This window comes from Aspergillus neoniger (assembly GCF_003184625.1).
Source record: "Aspergillus neoniger CBS 115656 unplaced genomic scaffold BO87scaffold_14, whole genome shotgun sequence".
Classification (NCBI taxonomy): Eukaryota; Fungi; Ascomycota; class Eurotiomycetes; order Eurotiales; family Aspergillaceae; genus Aspergillus; species Aspergillus neoniger.
Genome location: NW_020291142.1, coordinates 765,430 through 786,969, shown reverse-complemented (window position 1 = coordinate 786,969; position 21,540 = coordinate 765,430). Strand labels below are relative to the sequence as shown.

The following is a 21,540-nucleotide window of genomic DNA, read 5'->3' as shown; positions in this document are numbered from 1 at the left end:
GGCATAAACCAGGATAACCTAACAATTATGTCGCACTGAAGTCTGCCGAGACAACTACTACTCCTACTACTCTGCCGCGTGGTAGTAACTTTTAGATCACTGGAAATTTTGATGCTCATTCGGCAGCTAGCCATTCAATCCACTGAAGTTGGTATATTCAAGAGCGCACTTTGAAGTGTAGCACTACGAAATGTTCGCCAAGCTGTGCTTGTCCTGATAGTAGTACTCAGTATCTTGTGAACACTTATCTACTAGAGGCAGGTGGCACTGCAGGGCTCCGATAGTAGGGCGCTTGCAGAAGGGAATTGGAAATGAAATGACATGAAGCAAGTCAGTACAACTCCAGTTGGAATTCCACCAGTCACCCTTCATCTGGATAATAACGATCCATTGTTGATTGTCTGATTATCGGTGAAATTACCTTGGGCCAATGAAGGCGGCAGACCGCCTGCTGAATGTCTCCATCCTTACTCTTTAGTAAGTACTTTGTAGGAAGTGGTTTAGTTAGTTAAGGCTAGTAAGACGGACTTGGTTGCGCACCCCGTCGACCCACCTCAGTGGGGATTTCCACCTGTCGGAATCGTTCAATGGCCGTCTTGTCCCTGTCCCTGCGGTTGTGCCTTTTTGTCTTTTCTTTCCTTCTTTCTTTTCCCCTCATTCGCTTTCGTCAAATCTTTTGATCCCCTTCCGATCGGGAGGCCTATTGGCTAGATGGATTGTATTTGTTTTTCTTTTTGGGTAATTCCTTGTAGTTGATCGGAAGAGAGTATCCTCCGTACCTGCGGCAGACATCATCATGATAAGGATCACTGCTGAAATTTTACCGGAATTGATCAGCATATTACTACGTAGTTAGTATCCAGTGCAATATGTTCCCGTCTTCCTGTCGTCCTCCATCTAATTAACTATTCCGATTACTTTGTTGTCTTTTGCAATTTCTTCAAATTTCTCCTTTCCCCACAGAATCAAACAGAAACATAGTCATAGCTCTCTAACCCAGTTTAGGCAAAAATTACGAATACTTGAATCCCCTATTATCCTTCCATAGGTACAAGGTTCACTATGCTGCGTAGGTGACAGATCGTAGGTTCCTTGGGAACGAGGCCAATTAGTAAGTAAGTACGTAGTAGCAGTAACGTAGTAAATGGTATGGTACCTTGTGGTACTGAACACCTATCAGTAACTCTAGTGTTTTCTGGTAGTAAATACTGGGAGAGCAGGTACCTCCAGTACAGCCAGTACTAAGTATCTATACCAATCTACTTTCAGTTAGACCAAGGTACCCGGGTCACATTTCTGCCGTCTCATTCGCTCGTGACCCCACCCATCGCTCCTTCTCCTTCCACTTCCCTGCAGCCCAGCCAGCCTGTGAAAGTTCACCACTTGCTTTTTCCACCCAAAAAACTGACCTGACTTCCTCTTCCTCCTTCTCCTCCCATCTACCTTTGGTCTTCCATCGCCCACCCCCCGCTCGGATCATCTGTATAGATGCTACTCTGTGACCCCCCCCGCGTCACTCACTACCTTCTGTTCCTAAAAGTAAGTCACAGTTGGGTAAGTACTTTCTATATCTTCCTCTCTCCAACTTTTCTTTTTATTTTCCTTGCCGAATATCACCCGAGTTGTTCCATACAAGCGTCTGAAGTGGAGCAGGAGGGCTTTCCACTTCCAATCCGTCCGTTTCTTTCCCATAATTTCCACCCCTCTTTTCTTCTGTCCGGTGGAGAGGGCACATGAAATCCGCCATGGTCGACAACCGTTGACTGCAAGGCTTTTAGCGTCACGCTCGGTTCAAAGCCCGTTCAGCTCGCCTGGTGCAAGGTCCGTCTGGTGGCCCTGACTGGCGTTCCGGTGCATTCCAGCCTCGTTCCTCAGGATCCTAACAGACACGCTAGTTTCTAGCCAGTCCACTGGCGCTAACCACCACGGCGCGACTGCAATTCGCCGTACCGCTTCTGCTTCGGCCGCGAGAGGTTCGAATTCTCGGAGACAACATTCATCGGTTTCTCCGCAAACCCTGCCTATCCTTTTCATCCATCCATTCACCCACCCAACAACACCTCTCTCCCCTACCCCTCCCCCCTCTCTTCCCTGTCTAAGCTTCCTTGGGTTAAAAAGGTTGTCGAACCAGGTCAGCCCCATTTGCCAGTCCTTGGACTGCCAACCCAAGATAGTCATTCTTTCGACAACTCCACGTACCATATACACGATCTTTGTACTTCGTCGGTACTCCGTCCTGCCCGTCCGTTTGGCGCAGTGGGACCGACGGAAATGCACTTCCTGACCTCAGTAGCAACTCTCCGTACAGGCATGCCACTATTACTACTACTATAATCATCATCTGTCCGATCCATGTCGGCACCTAGGATGAGTGACAGCTACGCTATCCAGGATGGTGCAAATCGGTCCCAAGAAGGGAGCTGCTATCATTCCATGGCTGCCGGCCTCCACCATAGCCACTTCGCGCCAGTCCTACGTCCTTTGCCCCTGTTGAAGGGGGGTCGTTCCTGGACTTTATTACCTTTAATTGTGTTGTTCAAACCCATCACCCCTTTCAATTTAAATCCCTGACCCCTGTTTATCTTTCTTGGCTCCTCAAAGGCTCATCCGTCAGCTCGGACTCCCATGCATCTCCAACAAATCACCTGAACGTCTTCCCTGGCTGGTGGCGGATAGTTCGCTAAGTGGCTCCGAACCTAATCCGTCTGCCTCGATCCATGACCGGTGTCCGGCGGATTATGGAGCCAACGCCCGACTAGTGCTGTCGGTAGACTAAGTCTCCCACATGGTGTGCCTACTGCCGCCGCTTCTGTAGCAGGGACGGTTGTCTCGGATGACTCAGGACAGGCTCCAGGCCGGCGACCAGGGTCTAGTATTCTGTAATATGCAGTATTGCCCCTTGAGAGGCCGCGGTTGGCTGACAAGCACACGCTGGTTTGCGGGTTTCGAGCTAGGGAAATCTCAGCGTCCCAGACCTCCACTGACCCGCACGGTGGGATGCAATGGACCGCGGACGGGGTTGCCGGTTCCACGTCGGAAAATTTACGAGCAATAGAGTATGCCGGATGGAGATTACTGGAAACGGTCGATGGTTGTTTCGTCCACTCCATGCATGAGAGATTTACCCGTTACCTGGACTGAAGAAGCACCTCGCTCATGAACGATCACGAGCTGGCGGCCCTCTTGTCTAGTCACTGAATTACCGGGTACAGGGCTGTTATTCAGGTTTGCCCGAGTCGGTTTGGCCTCTTGTGGATTATCAGTTCGCCACTTTTACTTTAATGATGTACCGTGATGTTGCTGTCTTTCCATCCATGATACCCACTGCACATGCCATCCTCGATCTCTTCCCGTCTTCCACCTTAATTTTATTTTATTTTGTTTTGGATTTTGAATTTTATTTTTTAATTCTCCCATTTTGTCTCATTTTTTCTTCCTTCTCTTCCCGTCTGTCCTCCATATCAGATCGAACGCGGCTGCGCAACCGTGGTTCAAACCCCTATCGAATAGTAACGCACAACTCATAGTCTTCTCACCCCCTCCGTGATGTTCAAGCTGCGGACTACCTGCTGCTCTCAAAAAAGCGTGGTGATCATAAGCACCTTCGTTGGCCAGTACGTCCGATGACAACATCCGGGCCTACTACTGCTGGTTCTGCTGTCTAGCCCAGAGGGGTACACTACTAGTCGTCCTGCGATCTACTAGGGCATTGGACTGGGAGCTGGTCCAACCTGGAAACATCTCCGATCCCCGTTCCCTTCTTTTCCATCATTTCCATCGCTTCTCTTTCTCTCTCACTCTCACTCTCTCTTTTGGCTCTGAGCCTGATGTACACCTACCTACCTCTGGGGAATTAAGTTGGGTTGACACTTGTAGTATGGTGCCAGATCTTCGTGTACCGAACATCTAAGCTGTGGCCCGTTCAATCCAATTTCCTGTTTTCTGACGCTCGTTCCTTTATCTTATTTCTCTCCATTCGTTTTATTTTATTTTTTATTTTTATTTTTCATTTCCCCAATTTTCCCACACACTCTTTTTTTTTTTGAGTTTGTTCCTCCGCGTTAGCATCAAGCATCTGCCTATCGTTGGCCAATACTCCCTGTATCCAGGACTGAAGGCCATTCGTTCCTTCAGAGGTCCGACACTCGTCCACCGACGAACCCTTCCGTCGTGTGCCCTTGGTGTTGCATCTTTAGCCCGAAGACGACGACGACGGTGGTTGTGGTGCTGTTTACTTTTGGTGGCCAACTTGAAAGTGGATCTCTGGTTGGCCGTGACCAAGGCCTTTCGTTTGTCTAACGCCCTGCGTTATTTCCACTACCGTGATCGTGCTTTTGTTTCCGGCTTGGGCTAAGCACGGGTTAATCTGCTCTATAACCTTCTACCCACCGTCCGGTAGTGTTTCCCACCCCCCGCCCCGGCCGTATCCTAGGACCCAGCAAAGGGATCGACCTTCATTTCTTGCCGTTCGCCGTTGGTCCCAGCGGTGGCCGAGATTCTCCTTTATCGTTTCGGGGGCAAGTCAAGGGGAACAGTCTAAAGTAGGAGAGCAGCGTGGTTCATCTGTTGCGGCTTGTCCACAAAACTCACTACTATCAGCACAGCCAACCCTGCCTTGTGTCCATCTGTTCTCTGTCTCCTTACTCCGTACTCCCTAAGTTTCTGCAGAGGACCGGCCAACAGGTTCTTATTCTCTGCCTCCCTCCGTCTTTCATCTCGCGGTCCACGGCTCGGAGATCCTGCGCTTCTTCAGCAAGCGCCCCGACTGCTCGTGCAGACCCACCCTACTCTCCCTTGGCTGCGATCCTGGTCGCAGCTTCCATCCATAGTCAGATTTATACAGCAGTGCACCGGATCTTTCTGTCCTTTTGGACCTACCTGCACTAAACTTGCCCCGTTGTGACACTCTTGGGGACAGCAAACTCTACTTCTATCATGTCAATCAGCGGACCGTGTGTCTGGTTGTCCTCGTTGTCGCCACCTTCGACTTCCCATTTGCCCGCCATAACGAATCATTGGTCGACAGCTTCCTGGAACAGTGAGCAGGCATCGTCAAGACCGAGGGCCCTGCCGTCCAGGCTGCCCGGGTCGTGGGAAAAGGAGGGCGAGCCAACAAAGCCGTCTACCACCGGTATGCAACCACTTGTGCTCAAGGCTGAGAATGCCTTCACAGCTGCGGCTCCGTCGAATGTATCGAGCCCGGTACAGCAGCGTTCTACAGGGCCCGCTTCCGTCGACAATCGTGAGAATCGGCACACAGAGACAGAGGGCGATGCTTCACGTGTGAAGGTGGAGAAGCACGGTCACGACGAACTTCAGCTCCCAAGGCCCCAAAAGACAGCCAGTCCTCAGGTTACAACCCAGACGACGCCGGAGCAGAAGGACAGGGAAGCTGCAGCACAGCATGAAAAGGAGAAGGATGATGGTGACGCCGACATGCTCTCCTCCGATGATGGGGCAGGATCGTCAGTAGGCGGTGACAAGAAACAGTCATCAGATTCGAAAAGTGAAAAGAAAAAGATGAAGCGCTTTCGGTAAGCAAATGGTTGATCTCATCAGAGGCTATGTACTGAACTAACAATTCTTTGTAGACTTACTCACAACCAAACTCGATTTCTGATGAGTGAATTCACACGTCAGGCTCATCCCGATGCCGCCCATCGAGAGCGACTGTCGAAAGAGATCCCTGGTTTGACTCCACGGCAAGTCCAGGTTTGGTTCCAGAATAGGTACTACCCACAACTCATATTTACAGAAGCCACTCGTACATGGTCACTAACGCATATGTGGCAGACGAGCCAAACTCAAGCGGCTCACAAGCAACGACCGAGAGCGTATCCTGAAATCTCGAGCGTTGCCCGACGATTTCGATACCACTCAAGTGCTACGCACTCCGTTCGACCATAAAACACCAGCAGAGGCACCAGTTGCGTCTCCCCGAACCCTTCTGGCACGTAATCCTGCTTCTAACTCCTTCAAGATGTTACTCACAGATGGCCTGCCCCGACTAAATGATGATGACTATGTTATATCCCCTCTGAGCTCGGCTTCAACAACAAATGGTTTCTCGGCGGCTGCAGACAGGCATTTCGAAAGTTATGCTCAACCTGGAGTCATGCCCGGGAGAGGAGGCCCAGCACTGTCAGACCTCCACAGACATAATCGCAGTGCTTTCCCATTTCCCAGATCGAGCAGTTTTTCTGAGTCCTCCTTCAATAGCGGACTCAATTTCCCTGGGCGCTTTTCGAGGCCTGGAGTGGAGCCATTGAGCCATCCCAGCATGGCTTATGGTCGCCGTCCGGTAGACTACGCATTGGGTCGCCCAGCTAACGGCATGGTCGTTGGATACGATCACCAGCGGGCGTTAGAGGGCTCCGTATCACCCACGGGTCCACCCGATCAGTCAATCCACTATAATGTGGACAGTCACAGTACGTTTTTCCCTCTAGAGCCATGATGAGCAGTGAACTGACAAACCCCGGCATCAGACCAGCAAATACCTAACTATCATTCGTCATTGGCCATGCCAGCTCCCAAGGGGTATGGTGGCATGGAAATAAACTCTCATTTACAGCAACATGGACGGCAGATGCCTGCCCTACAATCCGTGCCAGTCTCAGACGCGCCTGACTACCGGTCCTACTCATACGACCATCATTCATACGGCATCAGCCACGCGATGCCATACTCGCAAGCCAATGCTTCCAGCATGAGTCTTCCCGCTTCATTTCCTTCCGATACTCAGGGGGCCGTTACGACCTCCGCCGAAGACCGAATGAACCATCCTCCACAGCTAATCGACCCAGCCAGGGCCAAGTTTGGCGGCCAAACCTTCGAATACGCAAACTACCTATAATGCAGGGTTTCTGTGGAAATGGGAGCCCCATATTATTCTTCAACAACCGCAGTGCATCCCATAATTCTTACGGAGCTCTAACCTCATTTAATCGGCTGCGGTTACATACATTCCTTTTGGCTCCTGGCTTTGCACCCATTACAGGAGCCTGACTATCATCTCCTAATCTCTTTTCTCCTTCTCATTCTTCCGACTTTTCTTTCTCGGCCGCTTCCTCTGCACTTGCATTCCATATTATCTCGGAGGCGGAAAAATGCATGTATCTTTCAAAATCAGCTAGCTTTTCTTGGGCGGGTCATTAGTGGCGTCTGATTTCAGCCTGTTTTCTCTCCGATCTTCTCTTGTTTCTGAATTCTTCTAGGCGGGCTGCGTGCATTCCTTTGCTGGTTCTGTTTCTCTGGTCTTGCTGCCCACCTAGCTTGTGTTTATTTATTTGGGGGGGCCAAGGAGGCTGCCGTCGGTTTACACCTGTACATGGACATTATATTCTAGTTGATAATTATTAAAGGTTATACAAGCTACTGGCAACGACCGGCGAATGGTGCAATCTCCAAGACTGTCTTCCTTGCTAATGCTTTTCGACCTTTTCCTAAATTGAGGTCTTAGTAAGCGCCGCATAGAGTCTACGGCATTTTGACTGCTCGGGAGATATACTGTAGCTCCCGCGCCGATCCAACAGTCGGTGCTTGTTCCCGGATCGACCCTCGATAGGAGTTTGGAACATCCACCGGCTAGGTGATTTATTGCCTACTAGGGCGGAGGGTACCTGAACAAATGATCCAGGACAAAGTGAGTATGCTGTGTCAATGGGGTGATATCATTCTGTACCATACTAAAGTAATACTAAAGTAGTAGTTGTGCGGCGACCAATGACAACGCTCAAGATTGAAGAAGGACTGGACAGTAAGCAAACATGCCACCACCAGTCCACGCTCGTGGATTACAAACGCAAGCGATCTGTCTTGCCTGAGCATTGATCCATGTGGGAGGCATTGTCGAATCAGAAGAGGGCGAAAGGCAATGTCTGATGCTCTGAGATGGTCAGCAGTCCGCGATCGCCCCCGTCCGGGCCAATGAGAGCGCGGACATTGCTAATCGCGCCCGATCCGATGTTCAGCAGAACTCGACTGCGGCAAGTATAAATCCCTGCTACAACCCCATCGTTTTTGCTTCTTCAGAATACATCATTCGGATATCTTTCTCTGCCTTGGAAATCCACTTGAATCGCTTCTTTATATTACACACTCTTCGTTCTCTTCGATCACAATACGTTCTTCGTGAAGTCTTAGAAAGATTGCTACTTTGAAGACTACAACTACGTACTACTTGACTAGTCTCCGCTCCGTCCTTGATTACGTCATACATAGTCCTTGCTCCCTCGGTCTACCGATCAAGAACTACTATATTACAACAAACGGTCTTCCGTCTCTTTACCTTTCTCCAGTCAAATCAATATCCAGTCAAAATGGTCCACCCTTCCTCCACCTGCTGCAAGACCTCTGGTGATGGCAGCTGTGTTTGCGCTGCTCAGGCCAAGTGCTCCTGCGGCAAGCAGAACGCCCTCCACTGCACCTGCAACAAGGCTTCCACCGAGAACACCGTGAGCGGCGCCCGATGCTCCTGCAGTAAGTCATCTCCTCCCTGTCTACGCAGACTTGAGACATCTATGCATCCAGCCTGGTGCTTCTGCGAACCAATCGCTAACATCATCTCCAGGAGCTCGTCCTGCCGGAGAATGTACCTGTGAACGTTCGGCAACTGAGAACCACCCGGTGACGGGAGCCGCCTGCCCATGCGGCAAGAGATCTTCCAGTAAGTTTTAGAATGTCTGGTTCCGAGAGGATTCCGAGCTAACAAAGACCTTAGCTTCTTGCACCTGTGAGAAGGCCAGCGCCATTGACGCTGCTGTTGGTCTCGAGACTGACTTCACCACTCGGGCTTAAAGTCCACTCCTACACCTTTGTGTGGAAGTTCATGATCAAACTCTTCTTGAGTGTTACTAAATTGCATGTTCTTTGGGGTAATCGGTGTTCATTACGGAGTTTTCGGGTGGTTGAGATTAAACGAATTCATGGTTGCGTGCGTGTTTGACACTGGGTTATTTTGCATTGCCATAGGCTATTCTCATGGGGAAGCGGGAGGTTACGCAGGATCAGTGACGAAGAGTCCAATTATGTCTTAGAATTATACCTAATGCGATGACTGTCTGAATACCTGAATTCAGTGGGGAGATGAGTGTAGGACTTGTTTCTCGAAGATATCCTGGTTTCTTCGTCACCAGTAGCAGGGCGATTACTCTCACCGACATGCAAAAGGACATTTCAATCTGAGCCAAGAGCGGAAATGAAAAGTAGCAGGGGAGATTCATCAATCTGCGGGGTGATGTGTCTGCTGCAGTATCCCCACCCGATTGCAGTGCCCTGAAATCCGATAAGGTTCCTATAGATGTAGAACCATTCCTCTGAGCACAAATACAACTTGTGGGTGGTAGGTGTTGGAAGTTTAATGCCATATATAATTGATAAAGCTTAGCAAGCGATTATCCAACATAGAAATCCCAAATAAACAATTAATTGTCTTCACTTTTCCTACAGGATGATAAACTGCAGCTCCGATTCCTTAAATGGGGTTGACAGGCGCACCGCCACAGCGCAACAACATTTATCCCGATCTCCGCCGGATCGCCCGCGGAAGTGGCTGAGGCAGCTTCCCTCCTGGGCCAAAAGGGTCTCGTTCTCCCTCCTTTCCGCTGCCGGACTGCCTGCACGTCTAGCTGCTCGTCCCTGTCCCAGAGAGCTCGACCTTCTGATCGGAGCCATCTACCGGGCTTTTCACCATTTTCCTGCTCTTTCAACTCTCTGGACAGTCCCCCCTACCCCTCGATTTGCGATTCGACCGTCCGTCCCACCCTCCCCCCTGTCGCGCGTTCTCCGAAAGGCCAACCCCCCCCCCCCTCCTCCAGATCTCGGCTCCTCCACTTGGCTCACCATTGCCCTTGCGCCATGCTCCATGCACCATAGCCACTAAAGCGGAATTGACAACGAACAATCCCGAAAGGAGGGACTGGACATGATTGTATGACATACACTCATTTGGAGGAATCTCACTAGCGTGGTGTTTGCGCTTACATGACTCCGTGAAGTTCAGGAACGACGAATCCGACAGCTCTCGATTTGATTTTCCGCTCTAATAATTGATCCCTAATTGTTCTCACGTCATATGCTATATTGGTCAACATGTCGTCTATGCGAGGTTTGGTTCAGTTCATCGCCGACTTGCGAAATGCAAGAGCGCGCGAGCTCGAAGAGAAGCGGGTGAATAAGGAATTGGCCAACATTCGGCAGAAGTTCAAGGGTGGCAGTTTAAATGGTTATCAGAAGAAGAAATACGTTTGCAAGTTGCTCTACGTCTATATCCAAGGATACGATGTCGACTTCGGTCACCTCGAGGCCGTGAACCTGATCTCCTCCAATAAATACTCCGAGAAGCAGATCGGTTACCTGGCGGTCACTCTCTTTTTACACGAGCAGCATGAACTGCTCCACCTGGTCGTCAACAGTATACGGAAGGATCTGTTAGATCACAATGAGTTGAATAACTGTCTAGCCTTGCACGCGGTTGCGAACGTCGGCGGAAGAGAGATGGGCGAGGCGCTTTCGACAGATGTTCATCGGCTCCTGATTAGCCCGTGAGTGCCTCTACGGCCCTTCTGTCGTCGGCCTTTTGCATGTCTGACTGACTGGGATCTAGTACCTCCAAGGCCTTTGTCAAGAAGAAGGCTGCGCTGACCCTCCTTCGACTGTATCGCAAGTTCCCCGACATTGTACAGAATGCTTGGGCGGAACGGATAATCTCCTTGATGGATGACCCCGATATGGGTGTCACGCTTTCGGTCACCTCGCTTGTAATGGCATTGGCCCAGGATAAACCCGATGAGTACAAAGGTTGCTACGTCAAGGCCGCACATCGCCTGAAAAGGATAGTGGTGGATAACGACATTGCCTCCGACTACCTTTACTACCGCGTGCCTTGTCCTTGGATTCAGGTCAAGCTGTTGCGGTTGCTGCAGTACTATCCTCCAGCAGGTATGTCTTTCATGTATCATTATCGGCTGTATGTGCACCACTAAACAACTGAACAGAGGATAGCCATGTTCGCGAGATTATCCGTGAGTCTCTACAGCAAATCATGAACTTGGCCATGGATGCACCGAAGAATGTCCAGCAGAACAATGCCCAGAATGCCGTCCTTTTCGAGGCGATCAATCTCCTCATCCATCTCGATACTGAGCACAGCCTTATGATGCAAATATCTACACGTCTTGGAAAGTACATCCAGTCGCGAGAAACAAATGTTCGGTACTTGGGGTTGGAAGCCATGACGCATTTCGCGGCTCGGGCCGAGACTCTAGATCCTATCAAGAAGCACCAGAATATCATTCTCGGATCGCTCCGGGACCGCGATATCAGTGTTCGGCGCAAAGGTCTGGATTTGGTTTACAGTATGTGCGACACCACAAACGCCGGTCCGATTGTGAACGAGCTACTGCGTTACCTTCAGACGGCCGACTACGCCATCCGCGAGGAGATGGTGCTGAAGGTTGCTATTCTCACCGAGAAATATGCCACCGACGCGCAGTGGTACATTGACATGACCCTTAAGCTCTTGTCGCTGGCTGGTGATCACGTAAACGAGGAAGTGTGGCAACGAGTAATCCAGATCGTGACTAACAACGAAGAGCTGCAGGCTTATGCAGCGCACAACTTGCTTGGATATCTGAAGACTGATTGTCACGAGAGCTTGGTGAAGATTGGATGCTATGTTCTGGGTGAATTCGGCCATCTGATCGCCGACAATCAAGGCTCAAGTCCTATTGAGCAGTTCTTGGCGCTGCAAGCAAAGATGATCACCAGCACCGACACGACACGAGCGATGATTCTGTCCTCCTTTGTCAAATTTGTCAACCTATTCCCCGAGATCAAACCTCAACTTCTGCACATATTCCGTTTGTATAGCCACTCCCCCGATTCTGAATTGCAGCAGCGTGCTTTTGAATATTTGTCGCTGGCGACGCTTCCCACCGATGACCTTCTGCGGACGGTGTGCGACGAGATGCCACCCTTCTCAGAGCGCGCCTCGATTCTGCTCTCTCGGTTGCACCAGAAGACAGCCGGCACGACAGAGAAGAAGACGTGGGTGGTGGGCGGCAAGGATGCCAACGCCGACAAACAAGAGGTGCTCATGGCGCAGAACACGGGACTGAAGCGCAGCTTCACCACAATCGTCAATGGCCACAAGACCGGGGCCAATGGCACGACAGCCACGTCGGGGGCATCGGGCGACCTAGCAGGACTGGATCTCAGCGCCCCATCAGGCCCGCCGCCCAACATGGCCAGTGCGGCTCATCTCACGCCGGACTGGGATATCGGGTACAACCGACTCTACTTTGGAGATGAAGGTGTGCTGTTCGAGGATGCGCAAATTCAAGTTGGCCTGCGTTCCGAGTACCGGGGCCATATGGGTGTGGTGAAGATCTACATCTCTAATAAATCGTCCTACTCTATCGGGTCCCTCACGACGACGGTGGATAACCCGGCCGCACCAAACCTAAAGATTGACACGAAGAGTCTTCCCGATCCATCGGTGCCTGCCGTGGGTCAGACGCAGCAGACGTTCTTGGTCGAGGGGCGCGGGCCGTTCACGGAAGCGCCGACAATCCGCATTTCATATCTTGCGGGAGCGCTCCAGGCATACACGTTACAGCTGCCCATTCTCATGCACCGATACATGGAGCCATCGGCGTTGTCGGCAGAAGATTTCTTCAAGCGCTGGCGGCAGATTGGTGGGGGCCCGCTGGAGGCGCAGAAAACATTTGGCGTTACGGCACGACACAAGGAAATTGGCGAGTCGTTCACACGACGGGTGGTGGAAGGCTTTGGGTGGAAGATCCTGGACAACGTGGATCCGAATCCGAAGAACATCGTGGGCTGCGCAGTGTATCAGTTCGCTGAGGGCAAGACGGGCTGTCTCCTGCGACTGGAGCCCAACTATGAGAGATCGGTAAGTTTGCTCCCTTCACTATGTTAACCCCGTAGAGGACTGCAACGAGTGAGCTGACTATATGACTTAGATGTACCGAATCACTATCCGCGCGACACAGGAATCGGTGCCGCAGGCATTGGCCAAGCAGATGGAGCAGAAGCTGTCACAGGGAGAGCGAGGAGACAGTGGGCGATGATGCTCGGGGTGTGTCATGCTGCATGTTTGATTCTTCGTACTCCGCCGGGTAGCAGTTGGCGGGGGAGTGTATTTATTATTGATATCGCACATATATACCTGGGACATGCGGGACGCTTGTTCTCTTCTTTCATCTTAATGTACAGGCAGCAGTCGAAGTTACTGTCTTGGTTTCCCTTCCTCTCCCATCTCTTTTCACCCCTAAAGAATGCATGATGCATATAGAACACGTCGTGAATCGTAACACCTTTTAATGGACTCAAACCACCCTGGCCTGATCCTTGGGCGGCCTATCCCCAAAGATAGTCGTCCCAACGCGAACTTCATCACTACCCAGAGCAATAGCGCCCTCGAAATCCTCACTCATACCCATACTCAACTCCAACTTGGCCTCCTCCCCCAGCAAGCCCAACTCCTTGACCACACGATCCCTGGTCTCCCTCAGACACACAAAATCCTCATTCTCATTCTCCGGCGTGGTAGCCTTCGACCTGGCAATCGCCCCAATGGTCATAACCCCCTGCAGCCGCAACCGGGGACACTTATCCCTAATAAAGCGACACAATTCCAGCGCGCCATCGCCCGGCTCAACCCCACTCTTATTCTCCTCCCCGGAGCTATTCACCTGCACAAACACCCTCAACCTCTCCTCATGATTCGTCTCCCGCACCTCAGCACTCCTCTCTCCCCACCCTTTATCCAACAACGACGCCTTCTTGGTACTATCTACGCTCTCGACGGCCCAGAGCGCGGGGGTATCCCGCGCCAGAGTCACGCATTTATTGCTCTGCAGGCCGCCGATGAAGTGCCATTTTATGGTGGTGGGGAGAAGACGGGCTTTCTCTTGGAGTTCTTGGAGGTAGTTTTCGCCAAAGTGGGTTTGATGTGTGGGTGGGTTGGTGGTGGTGTGGAGGGTGAGGATGTCACTGGCGGGTTTGAGTTTGGAGACGGCGACCAGACGGGGTGGGGTGGTTTTTGGAGATGAGGTGGTTGCGGTGTTGATGCGGGCTGTTACAGTTGCGAGGTTGGTGAGGAGGGTGGTGGTGCGGGTGGGGGTGGAGGGGCGGATTGAGGTGGTCATTTTTGTAGTAATTATTTTCCCTCCCCCGTTGGGTTGTGTTATATGGGATCTCTGGTTCGTGAGGTTGGATGAGGAGATAGCAGAACTGCCCAAGTTACAGCAGTAACAAGTGATGATAAGATTGACTGCTCGGGCCGATGCAGAGCTACTACGCTAGTCTGGTTTGGGTGTTAGTGTTACACGTGATGGAGTGAGGTTCAAGTCGGATTCGGCTTTATTGTTCCGAAGAGCACGTGGCTGACTAAGAGGGGAGAAACAGTTCGTGCTAACTAAGCTTAGCTAGTTGGTTAGTTCCAGATTAACTAATCATGGATCAGTAACTAATCAATCAGTCGTGTCGTCATTCTGCAGATTTGAAGAGTCGACAGTCCATGGGTTTGGGGTTAGAGTTCGAGGTTACGTGTGTGTGTGTGGTTGTTGTTCTAGATGATCTACTATTATGCCACTCTTTGATGTCATTATTCCCTCTCTCTCCCCTCCAGATCCCAGCATGCAACGACAAAGCCACACGTTGCTCCTTACCCCCTCCATCCCCTTTCACCCCTCTCTCTCTTTCTACTTTCCACTTTCTGCCGGTAGATCGCACTAGAAGCCCGTTTTGGTTTCCCAAAACCGCCGCCCGGAGAAGGGGGGGGCGGCGCTGTCAAGTCAGACCTTCGTCTTACTCCCGAACCCACTGCCAATTTCCATCGACTCCATCCGGCTCCATTTCGTCAAGGGACTATTTGTCTTCCGAGACCATTAGTGTTGACTATCTCGGCTGAAGGAGGAGCTCGTGGGTAACAAACAATAGTCGCAGTCCCTCTCTCTTTCTCTTCGGAGCGGTCTAGCAACCAACTTAACCAACACGGGGCTTTTATGTCCGATATTACCTCCTTAAACATAGTAAGTACTAAAGAAATACAGATGCCTAGACCTCGACTCGCCATATTCGACTGCTATTCCGATCCGGTCCGTTTTATTCCTTTCATAATGGTGTTCCTTTTCCTTTATTTTTTTTTGTTTTTAACCCCCTGATGCACGCGCACACAAACACATAACTATACTCCCCCTGATTTATTATTATTAATACAATTTTTTCTTCCTTCCTTCTCTTTTCTTTCCATGGTTGAAGCAGATTCTGCTACCCTTTTGTGCCTTTTGTTTTTTTTTTTTTTGTTTGATGTTTCCTCTTATAAATTGACGTACCACTGACCACAACTCTGAAGTGACATTCAAAACCCGGATGGACCGGGGAACCATCACGGAACTGAACCAAACAATTTCGAGAAAAATAACAAAAAAGCGATTTATAAGAAGAAAATCCAAATGAAAAGGGTAACACTAAGTAAGAAAAGGACTCAGGAGCCATCCGAATTAGGCAATGCAGTTAGTAGACTTGGGCCCAGTTGGCTTGGGCTTCGATCGATACGACAGTCCGATCATCCCTCATTCTCCGTGGTAGCCGGGCCAGTGAGCATTTGTAAAAGTAGTCGTCGATTCCTCTTCGTCATGATGAACCAGGGTTGCTGCATCTCTCACCGTTTCCCTTCCCTCCCTTCCTGCATGAAGCCATCATTCCATCCTTCCATTTGGTACACTCTTTAACGCCCTACTCCACCACAGCGCTTGCAGCTGACGTCAAACACTCGCTCTACACCAACTATCTGGACGGCTCTTTGCTGCTGCATTGTCATTCATTGCCCTTTCTCTCATGCTGGCTCTTTTTAAAGAAACACTCTGCCGTCATTTGCCTTGATTGATCATCCAAGTCGGCTTGAATGGAGTGGTGGTAGAATTCCGCTGACTGACTGACTGGCTCCCTTGCCCTCATTAACGCTCTGCTCCCCTTCGCCTTTTCTCTTCCTCCCCACCACCTCCTCTTCCTCACAACTTTTCCCCTCTTCTTGCTGAACACGCATTGATGAACCTGGGAATTCACCTCCCATACTCGATTTTGATACAACAGTCCCGGAGACTGTCATCCCTCCAGCCTGGTTGTGCTGGAAGTGCGTCATATCAGCTCTTCCAACAAACCGCTTGACCCTCAATCCGAACCGCCCAGTCCAGACCCGCGGAACGCCGAGTGATCTCCATCCCTCCATCGTCATCTAGTGTATATCATAACTATAAACCGCCCTCTCGTCCACCAGCTTCTACGCAAAATAGATTTTCAACTTACGAGACACGGCCAGCAAGAATCCATCTGCTTTGAAAGCAGTGTTACTACCCGCATTTTCACCACAAAAAAGGAGTACGACCGAGTACATTCTTGCACCTCTCTATTCCACCCCCTCTCCGGAAGACCGCGGAGTCAGAAGAAGAATCCCGCACCCAAATCCACACCGACTCAAACCCTCTTCAGCGCGGCCGGTCTTTGGGCACGAATTACTTCTTGGTGGATCTAGATTCGACCGTTTAAACTTCCGGCACATTTGATCTCTCGCTTTCTTTTCTTATTTTGTGAAGTTCACTTTTTCTGCACTGCCTCCCATCACCAACTCATCAATCACACTACCCGCTTCTCTGCCCTCTACCACCCCCCCCCCCATCATTCCCAAGATGTGCCGCCAGTACTTTATGGTTTATGAATGGTGCCGGTGTGAAGAAGATGCCGGCCAACAGCTTTGTTCCTCGCGCAACAATGAGAACAATTACTGTCCCGAAACGTCCATCCAGTTGGTCCACATGCACTGTTTTTGCTACGGACACGCAACCCACGGCTTTAAGTCGGAGCGCAAGTTGCGCAAGCAGGAGCGCAAACAGGATCGCAAACGCTTCTCAATGCTGAGCTTTACAGACAAGAGTGACAGGAGCGACAGGAGCGACAGGAGCGAGCCCAGCGCCTCCAGCGAGACCAGCGAGCAAAGCTTGCCGACTCCACGGAAGAAGCGATGGTCCTTGTTCGCTAGCTTACGGTCGCGGACCTTTTAAGCTGCCTTTGATGTGGCCGAGTGTGTTTTTGCAATCGTTTGATTTTCCTTTGTGAATTGGGGTATTCTGTGAATCATCAGCACCGGTGTTTGGATGCATGGATCATCTTTCTCCTTTGGGTGGGTTCGGTTCGGGCGTTTCTCGGGATTTATTGTGTTTTTGCTTTTCACAGGGTCGGGCGGGACTTTGTACAATCCCGATGAGAAAAAAGAGACTTCTTCATACCCTCTCTTTGGTGTTTTTTTATTTTGGGAGGGTTTTATACATTGGGGTGACAATGTATGTTATCTGGATGGATATAGATAGATTGACTGCTCCGATCGGATCGGGAACGATCTGATTGTGATGCGCGAACCCCGGATGATGCATGGATTATTTGGAGGCAGCAATAAGACGATCGACTATTGTCTGACCAGTGATTATTGGAAACCACATTGGCCCCGGTCAGGGATGATGGGTCACATTCTCGACAAGTTCCTGCAAGACACCCTTGGAAGGACTACTTTAGATGCAGCAGTAGTGAGTTGAGTAGTATCGAGTATCTCCAGTATGTAGAAGTAGAGATTAAGTAGAGAGGCCAAGTGGAGCGCAATCCCGGATGGATCGCCGGCCCCTGAACCTGGAAAGTTGGAAGCTTGATTGTTGAAGCTTGAAGAATGAGGGGAAACCCTGCATTGCATTGATTGATTTGATGGAATGCAAATTGATTGATTGACTTATGGAGGGAGGGAACTGGGTTTGAGTTCCCGTGCTTGTTGTTATCTTGTCTGCCTCCCTTTCCTCCTCTCTGTCTCTCTCTTCCTCTCTTCTCTCCCTCCTTCCCCCCTCCTCCCTATCTATCCCTGAGTATTCAACTCCCTCCCCATCGACCAACTCTTGTCGCATTATATTTCTCTTTTATTTCTATCTAGATTTTATAAACCTATAATTCTACCACACCAATTTACATCTCTTCTCCACCTACAGAACATCCACTGAGCAACCCCCCGATGGGCCCAATATGGACCCCTCCAAGCGCCATGTGCCCACCTCATTCACTGCGGCTTCATCCCCCCCAGCAACCGAGCCCCCGCTGTCTACAGACGACGCGACTGCCTCGACTCAGAGACTAAGCTATCCCTCGCTACACGCCATGTCCCTGCCTCCCTCTTCTCCAGGACTCTCGTCAGCCGCTCTGTTATCGCCCTCCGATCCCCCCGCGCGTGCTGTCGCGACCCAAGCGCATCCCACCCCACGTCGCATCCCCAGCTCCAGCTCCTTGGCCGATGAGCGTCGCAAGTCCTCCCCCAGCCTGAAGAAACGTTCATCCACCGCGTCGCTACGTTCTAACCGTGGAGCGTCCACTTCACCCCGCCCCAGCTTATCGCGACACTCCTCATCCTCGTTCGGCGCCTCCCCGACGAGCGCGTCCGCCACCCACCCAAACATGGCCAAGAAGGCTCATCGGACAGCCTCGGCGGAGCATTCTGCCGCTGCAGCAGCAGCAGCATCCATCGCAGCAGAGTCCTTTCGCAAAGAAGTGGCCTGGCATCAGTCCACAAAGCCACAGTCGCAGACACTCGTGCTCGTCCATGATGCGTGTTATGGCCATCGCTTCTCGCGCCCGCGAACCTCCCGCGCGGCGCTTAACTCTATCGTCGAGCGTCCCGAGCGCATCCAGGCCAGCGTGCTGGGCATTTCGGCCGCCTATGTTCGATTAGCCCGGCGGCATGCAGGAGGCACGTTCGCTCCTCATCCTGATCTCAATCCGCAGCAGCTGCCGGTCCCACCATTCCATATTCGCAAGACGGCACGGAAACTTTCGCTCAGCTCGCCTGCTGTCACGCACGTGCATGGGTCCAAGTGGATGGAGGACCTAAAGACCATGTGCGATGCAGCCGAATCCCGGCTTGCGTTGAACGGCAAGGAGTTGGTCCGCCCTCGCAGCGCCGGCAAGGACAGCGCCGCCACGAATGCCCCTGCTTTTCACGAAGGAGACCTCTATTTGTGCTCGGAATCCTTGAGCGCGTTTGAAGGCGCCCTGGGAGGTGTCAGTGACGGCGTGGACGCGGTCATGGGTCCGGGCCCAACCAAGCGAGCGTTTGTCTGCATCCGCCCGCCCGGTCATCATTGTTCTGCAGGTCATCCGTCAGGGTTCTGTTGGATTAACAACGTCCATGTGGGCATTTCGTATGCGGCCATGACCCATGGCTTGACCCATGCCGCCATTCTCGACTTTGATCTGCATCATGGAGACGGATCACAAGATATCGCCTGGCAGCAGAATCACAAAGCGGTAACCGCGCCACGGAATGCGGCCGCTCATCGAAAGACCATGGTGGGATATTTTAGTCTGCACGACATCAATTCCTATCCGTGTGAAATGGGGGAGCCGGAAAAGGTGCGCAACGCGAGCGTGTGTATTGACAAGGCCCATGGCCAGTCCATCTGGAACGTGCATCTGGAGCCGTGGAAGTCGGACAAAGAATTCTGGGACCTGTATGCTGCCAAGTACACTGTGCTGATCGACAAGGCGCGGGCGTTCCTGCGCATGCATACCGAGCGGCTGGCCAACACGCCCAATGGATCTCCGCCGAAGGCAGCCATCTTTATTTCAGCCGGGTTTGACGCGAGCGAGTGGGAGGGCGCCGGCATGCAGCGCCACCAGGTAAACGTGCCCACCGAGTTTTATGCCAGGTTCACGGCCGACGTGGTGCGGATGGCGAACGAGGAGGGCCTGGGGACGGATGGGCGAATCATCAGTGTCCTCGAGGGCGGCTACAGCAATCGCGCATTGACCAGCGGTGTGCTCAGTCATTTGTCTGGGCTGGGAGATGCAAAGGGCAGCACCCATGATGTGGATGACCGGCAGATTGATCGTCTCGCGTCAGAAATGACAGATCGTCTGGGCCTGTCTGATTCGGCAGAGGGGCGGTCGGTGACTGAACCGATGTACAACAGTGAGTGGTGGTCACCAGGCGTGCTGGAGGAACTGGAGGCGCTGGTTTATTCGCCGGCTGCACCTGTCAAGCCCCGGGAGAAGGCTGTACCGACCTACTTAACCACAACGCAGTCATTTTCTGCCAAAGTGGTCAATCCCCCGCGAGACCGCAGGTCGACCGGTTCGCACTCGAGCCCAGAGCCGGAAGCACCGTCTCCACCCCCGCCAGTCGGCTGGGCGACTGCCACGCATGAGCTATGCAAGGTCCTGGTCCCGACCGGTCGGCAGACGACAAGCTGTCGGCCAGAAGAGCTCAATGCCGAGGCATCGCGCCTGCGACGGGAGCGTCAGACAGCAGCGGATGCAGCCTCCACAAGCGCGACCACGGCTGCGGTGGCAGCTGCAGCTGCAGCTGCGGCTACAGCTACAGCTACGGCATCGACCGCAGAAGACAGCCGGATGAAGCTCCGCGTGCGAAAGCCTAAGCCCTCGCTGCCTGCCTCGCCTCCGGCCGAAACAGTCAAGCGCCCTGCAGCTCGTGGCAGTCGGAGAACCACCATCGACACAGCACCAGACACAGCTTCTGCAGTACAGACACCCGGTCGTGTGGCCCGCAGGAAGAGTGCAGGAGCCGGGTCAGCAGTATCAACGCCAGAGCCGACTGGGCCCAGACCCGCGTCGAGTGCCGCGGTGCGCAAGACCAGTGCTTCACAATCCAGCACACCTCGATTATCCTCGAGTCCGAATACGCCGCCTGTGCCGCGAGTGCCGCCGGCTTTTCTTTCTGCCGAAAGCGAAGGATCGCCGAATCCTGGTGGGACCCAGGATGATCTGGACAGTCTGACGGCCGGGGTACGCAAGCTGCATATCAAGTTGAAGGTCCCATCGCCAGAAGAGAATGCAGCCAGGGAGAGAGAAAGAGAGAGACGAGCAGCGGAAGAGCGGAAGCGCGCAGCCTCCAAGGCCAGTTCAAAGACGCAGACGCAGACGCAGACCCCCAAGTCGCCTCGCAAGCCCGCTGGTCGGGCACTGAGCTCGGCTTCAAAGGCGGCTCGGTCTGCAGCGAAGCCCGCACCAGTGGCAGTTCAATCAGAGACAGAAGCCAAGGACGAGCCATCGATCGTCACGCCTGTGACCTCGTCACCGCCGTCCGTGAGCAAAGCTGAAAGCAGTACCACCAATGGCTGGGACAGAAGTGAACCCGAGGCTGCAGCTAGCATGGTCATGTCGCCGCCATTGACACCAGGCCGTCCGCCATCGGCATTTTATTCCCCTCCCGGAATGACACTGGCGCGGGATGGATTGCCGGTGATGATGTCAAGCGGGGTGATACCATTTGCAGAGGCCGTACGGAGGGATGAGCAGGGGGAGGAGCAGAAGGGAGGTAATAATTAATTATCATTGTGATTCACTCATTGATTTTCCTTGTGTTGGACTTGATACTTCTGATATTTGTTTGATATACCCCTCGTGTTGGAGTTTTTCATGTCATTCCTTCTTTCCTCTCTATGACAGAAAGAATTAAATTTAGCA

The 21,540-nt window shown here is 52.0% G+C and overlaps 7 protein-coding genes across 7 annotated transcripts; 5 read left to right on the top strand and 2 right to left on the bottom strand.

Moving 5' to 3' along the window:
• Positions 1 to 4,935: 4,935 nt before the first annotated feature.
• Positions 4,936 to 6,856, top strand: BO87DRAFT_307643 (homeobox domain-containing protein; the record flags this gene model as incomplete). The annotated part of the gene is made up of 4 exons (XM_025619400.1): positions 4,936 to 5,534; positions 5,592 to 5,729; positions 5,794 to 6,431; positions 6,489 to 6,856. The coding sequence occupies 4 exons, from the start codon at positions 4,936 to 4,938 to the stop codon at positions 6,854 to 6,856; spliced, it is 1,743 nt and encodes a 580-aa protein (XP_025480439.1).
• A 1,174-nt stretch (positions 6,857 to 8,030) lies between these two features.
• BO87DRAFT_376269 (putative copper resistance protein Crd2) lies at positions 8,031 to 9,136 on the top strand. Its single transcript, XM_025623257.1, has 3 exons — positions 8,031 to 8,481; positions 8,573 to 8,668; positions 8,723 to 9,136. Exons 1-3 carry the CDS (start codon positions 8,322 to 8,324, stop codon positions 8,797 to 8,799), a joined length of 333 nt encoding a protein of 110 aa, XP_025480438.1. The 5' UTR covers positions 8,031 to 8,321; the 3' UTR covers positions 8,800 to 9,136.
• Positions 8,720 to 9,403, bottom strand: BO87DRAFT_46440 (uncharacterized protein). Its single transcript, XM_025629293.1, has one exon. It carries the CDS (start codon positions 9,366 to 9,368, stop codon positions 9,009 to 9,011), a length of 360 nt encoding a protein of 119 aa, XP_025480437.1. The 5' UTR covers positions 9,369 to 9,403; the 3' UTR covers positions 8,720 to 9,008.
• Positions 9,404 to 9,817: 414 nt separating this feature from the next.
• BO87DRAFT_376268 (AP-2 complex subunit alpha) lies at positions 9,818 to 13,241 on the top strand. Its single transcript, XM_025623256.1, has 4 exons — positions 9,818 to 10,544; positions 10,607 to 10,941; positions 10,998 to 12,916; positions 12,987 to 13,241. The coding sequence occupies exons 1-4, from the start codon at positions 10,093 to 10,095 to the stop codon at positions 13,092 to 13,094; spliced, it is 2,814 nt and encodes a 937-aa protein (XP_025480436.1). The 5' UTR covers positions 9,818 to 10,092; the 3' UTR covers positions 13,095 to 13,241.
• BO87DRAFT_376267 (YggS family pyridoxal phosphate enzyme) lies at positions 13,112 to 14,257 on the bottom strand. Its single transcript, XM_025623255.1, has one exon. The coding sequence runs from the start codon at positions 14,172 to 14,174 to the stop codon at positions 13,353 to 13,355; it is 822 nt and encodes a 273-aa protein (XP_025480435.1). The 5' UTR covers positions 14,175 to 14,257; the 3' UTR covers positions 13,112 to 13,352.
• A 2,233-nt stretch (positions 14,258 to 16,490) lies between these two features.
• Positions 16,491 to 17,260, top strand: BO87DRAFT_46390 (uncharacterized protein). Its single transcript, XM_025629274.1, has one exon. It carries the CDS (start codon positions 16,716 to 16,718, stop codon positions 17,085 to 17,087), a length of 372 nt encoding a protein of 123 aa, XP_025480434.1. The 5' UTR covers positions 16,491 to 16,715; the 3' UTR covers positions 17,088 to 17,260.
• Positions 17,261 to 17,965: 705 nt separating this feature from the next.
• On the top strand, positions 17,966 to 21,536 carry BO87DRAFT_406482 (histone deacetylase hosB). Its single transcript, XM_025626005.1, has one exon. It carries the CDS (start codon positions 18,088 to 18,090, stop codon positions 21,400 to 21,402), a length of 3,315 nt encoding a protein of 1,104 aa, XP_025480433.1. The 5' UTR covers positions 17,966 to 18,087; the 3' UTR covers positions 21,403 to 21,536.
• Positions 21,537 to 21,540: the final 4 nt, after the last annotated feature.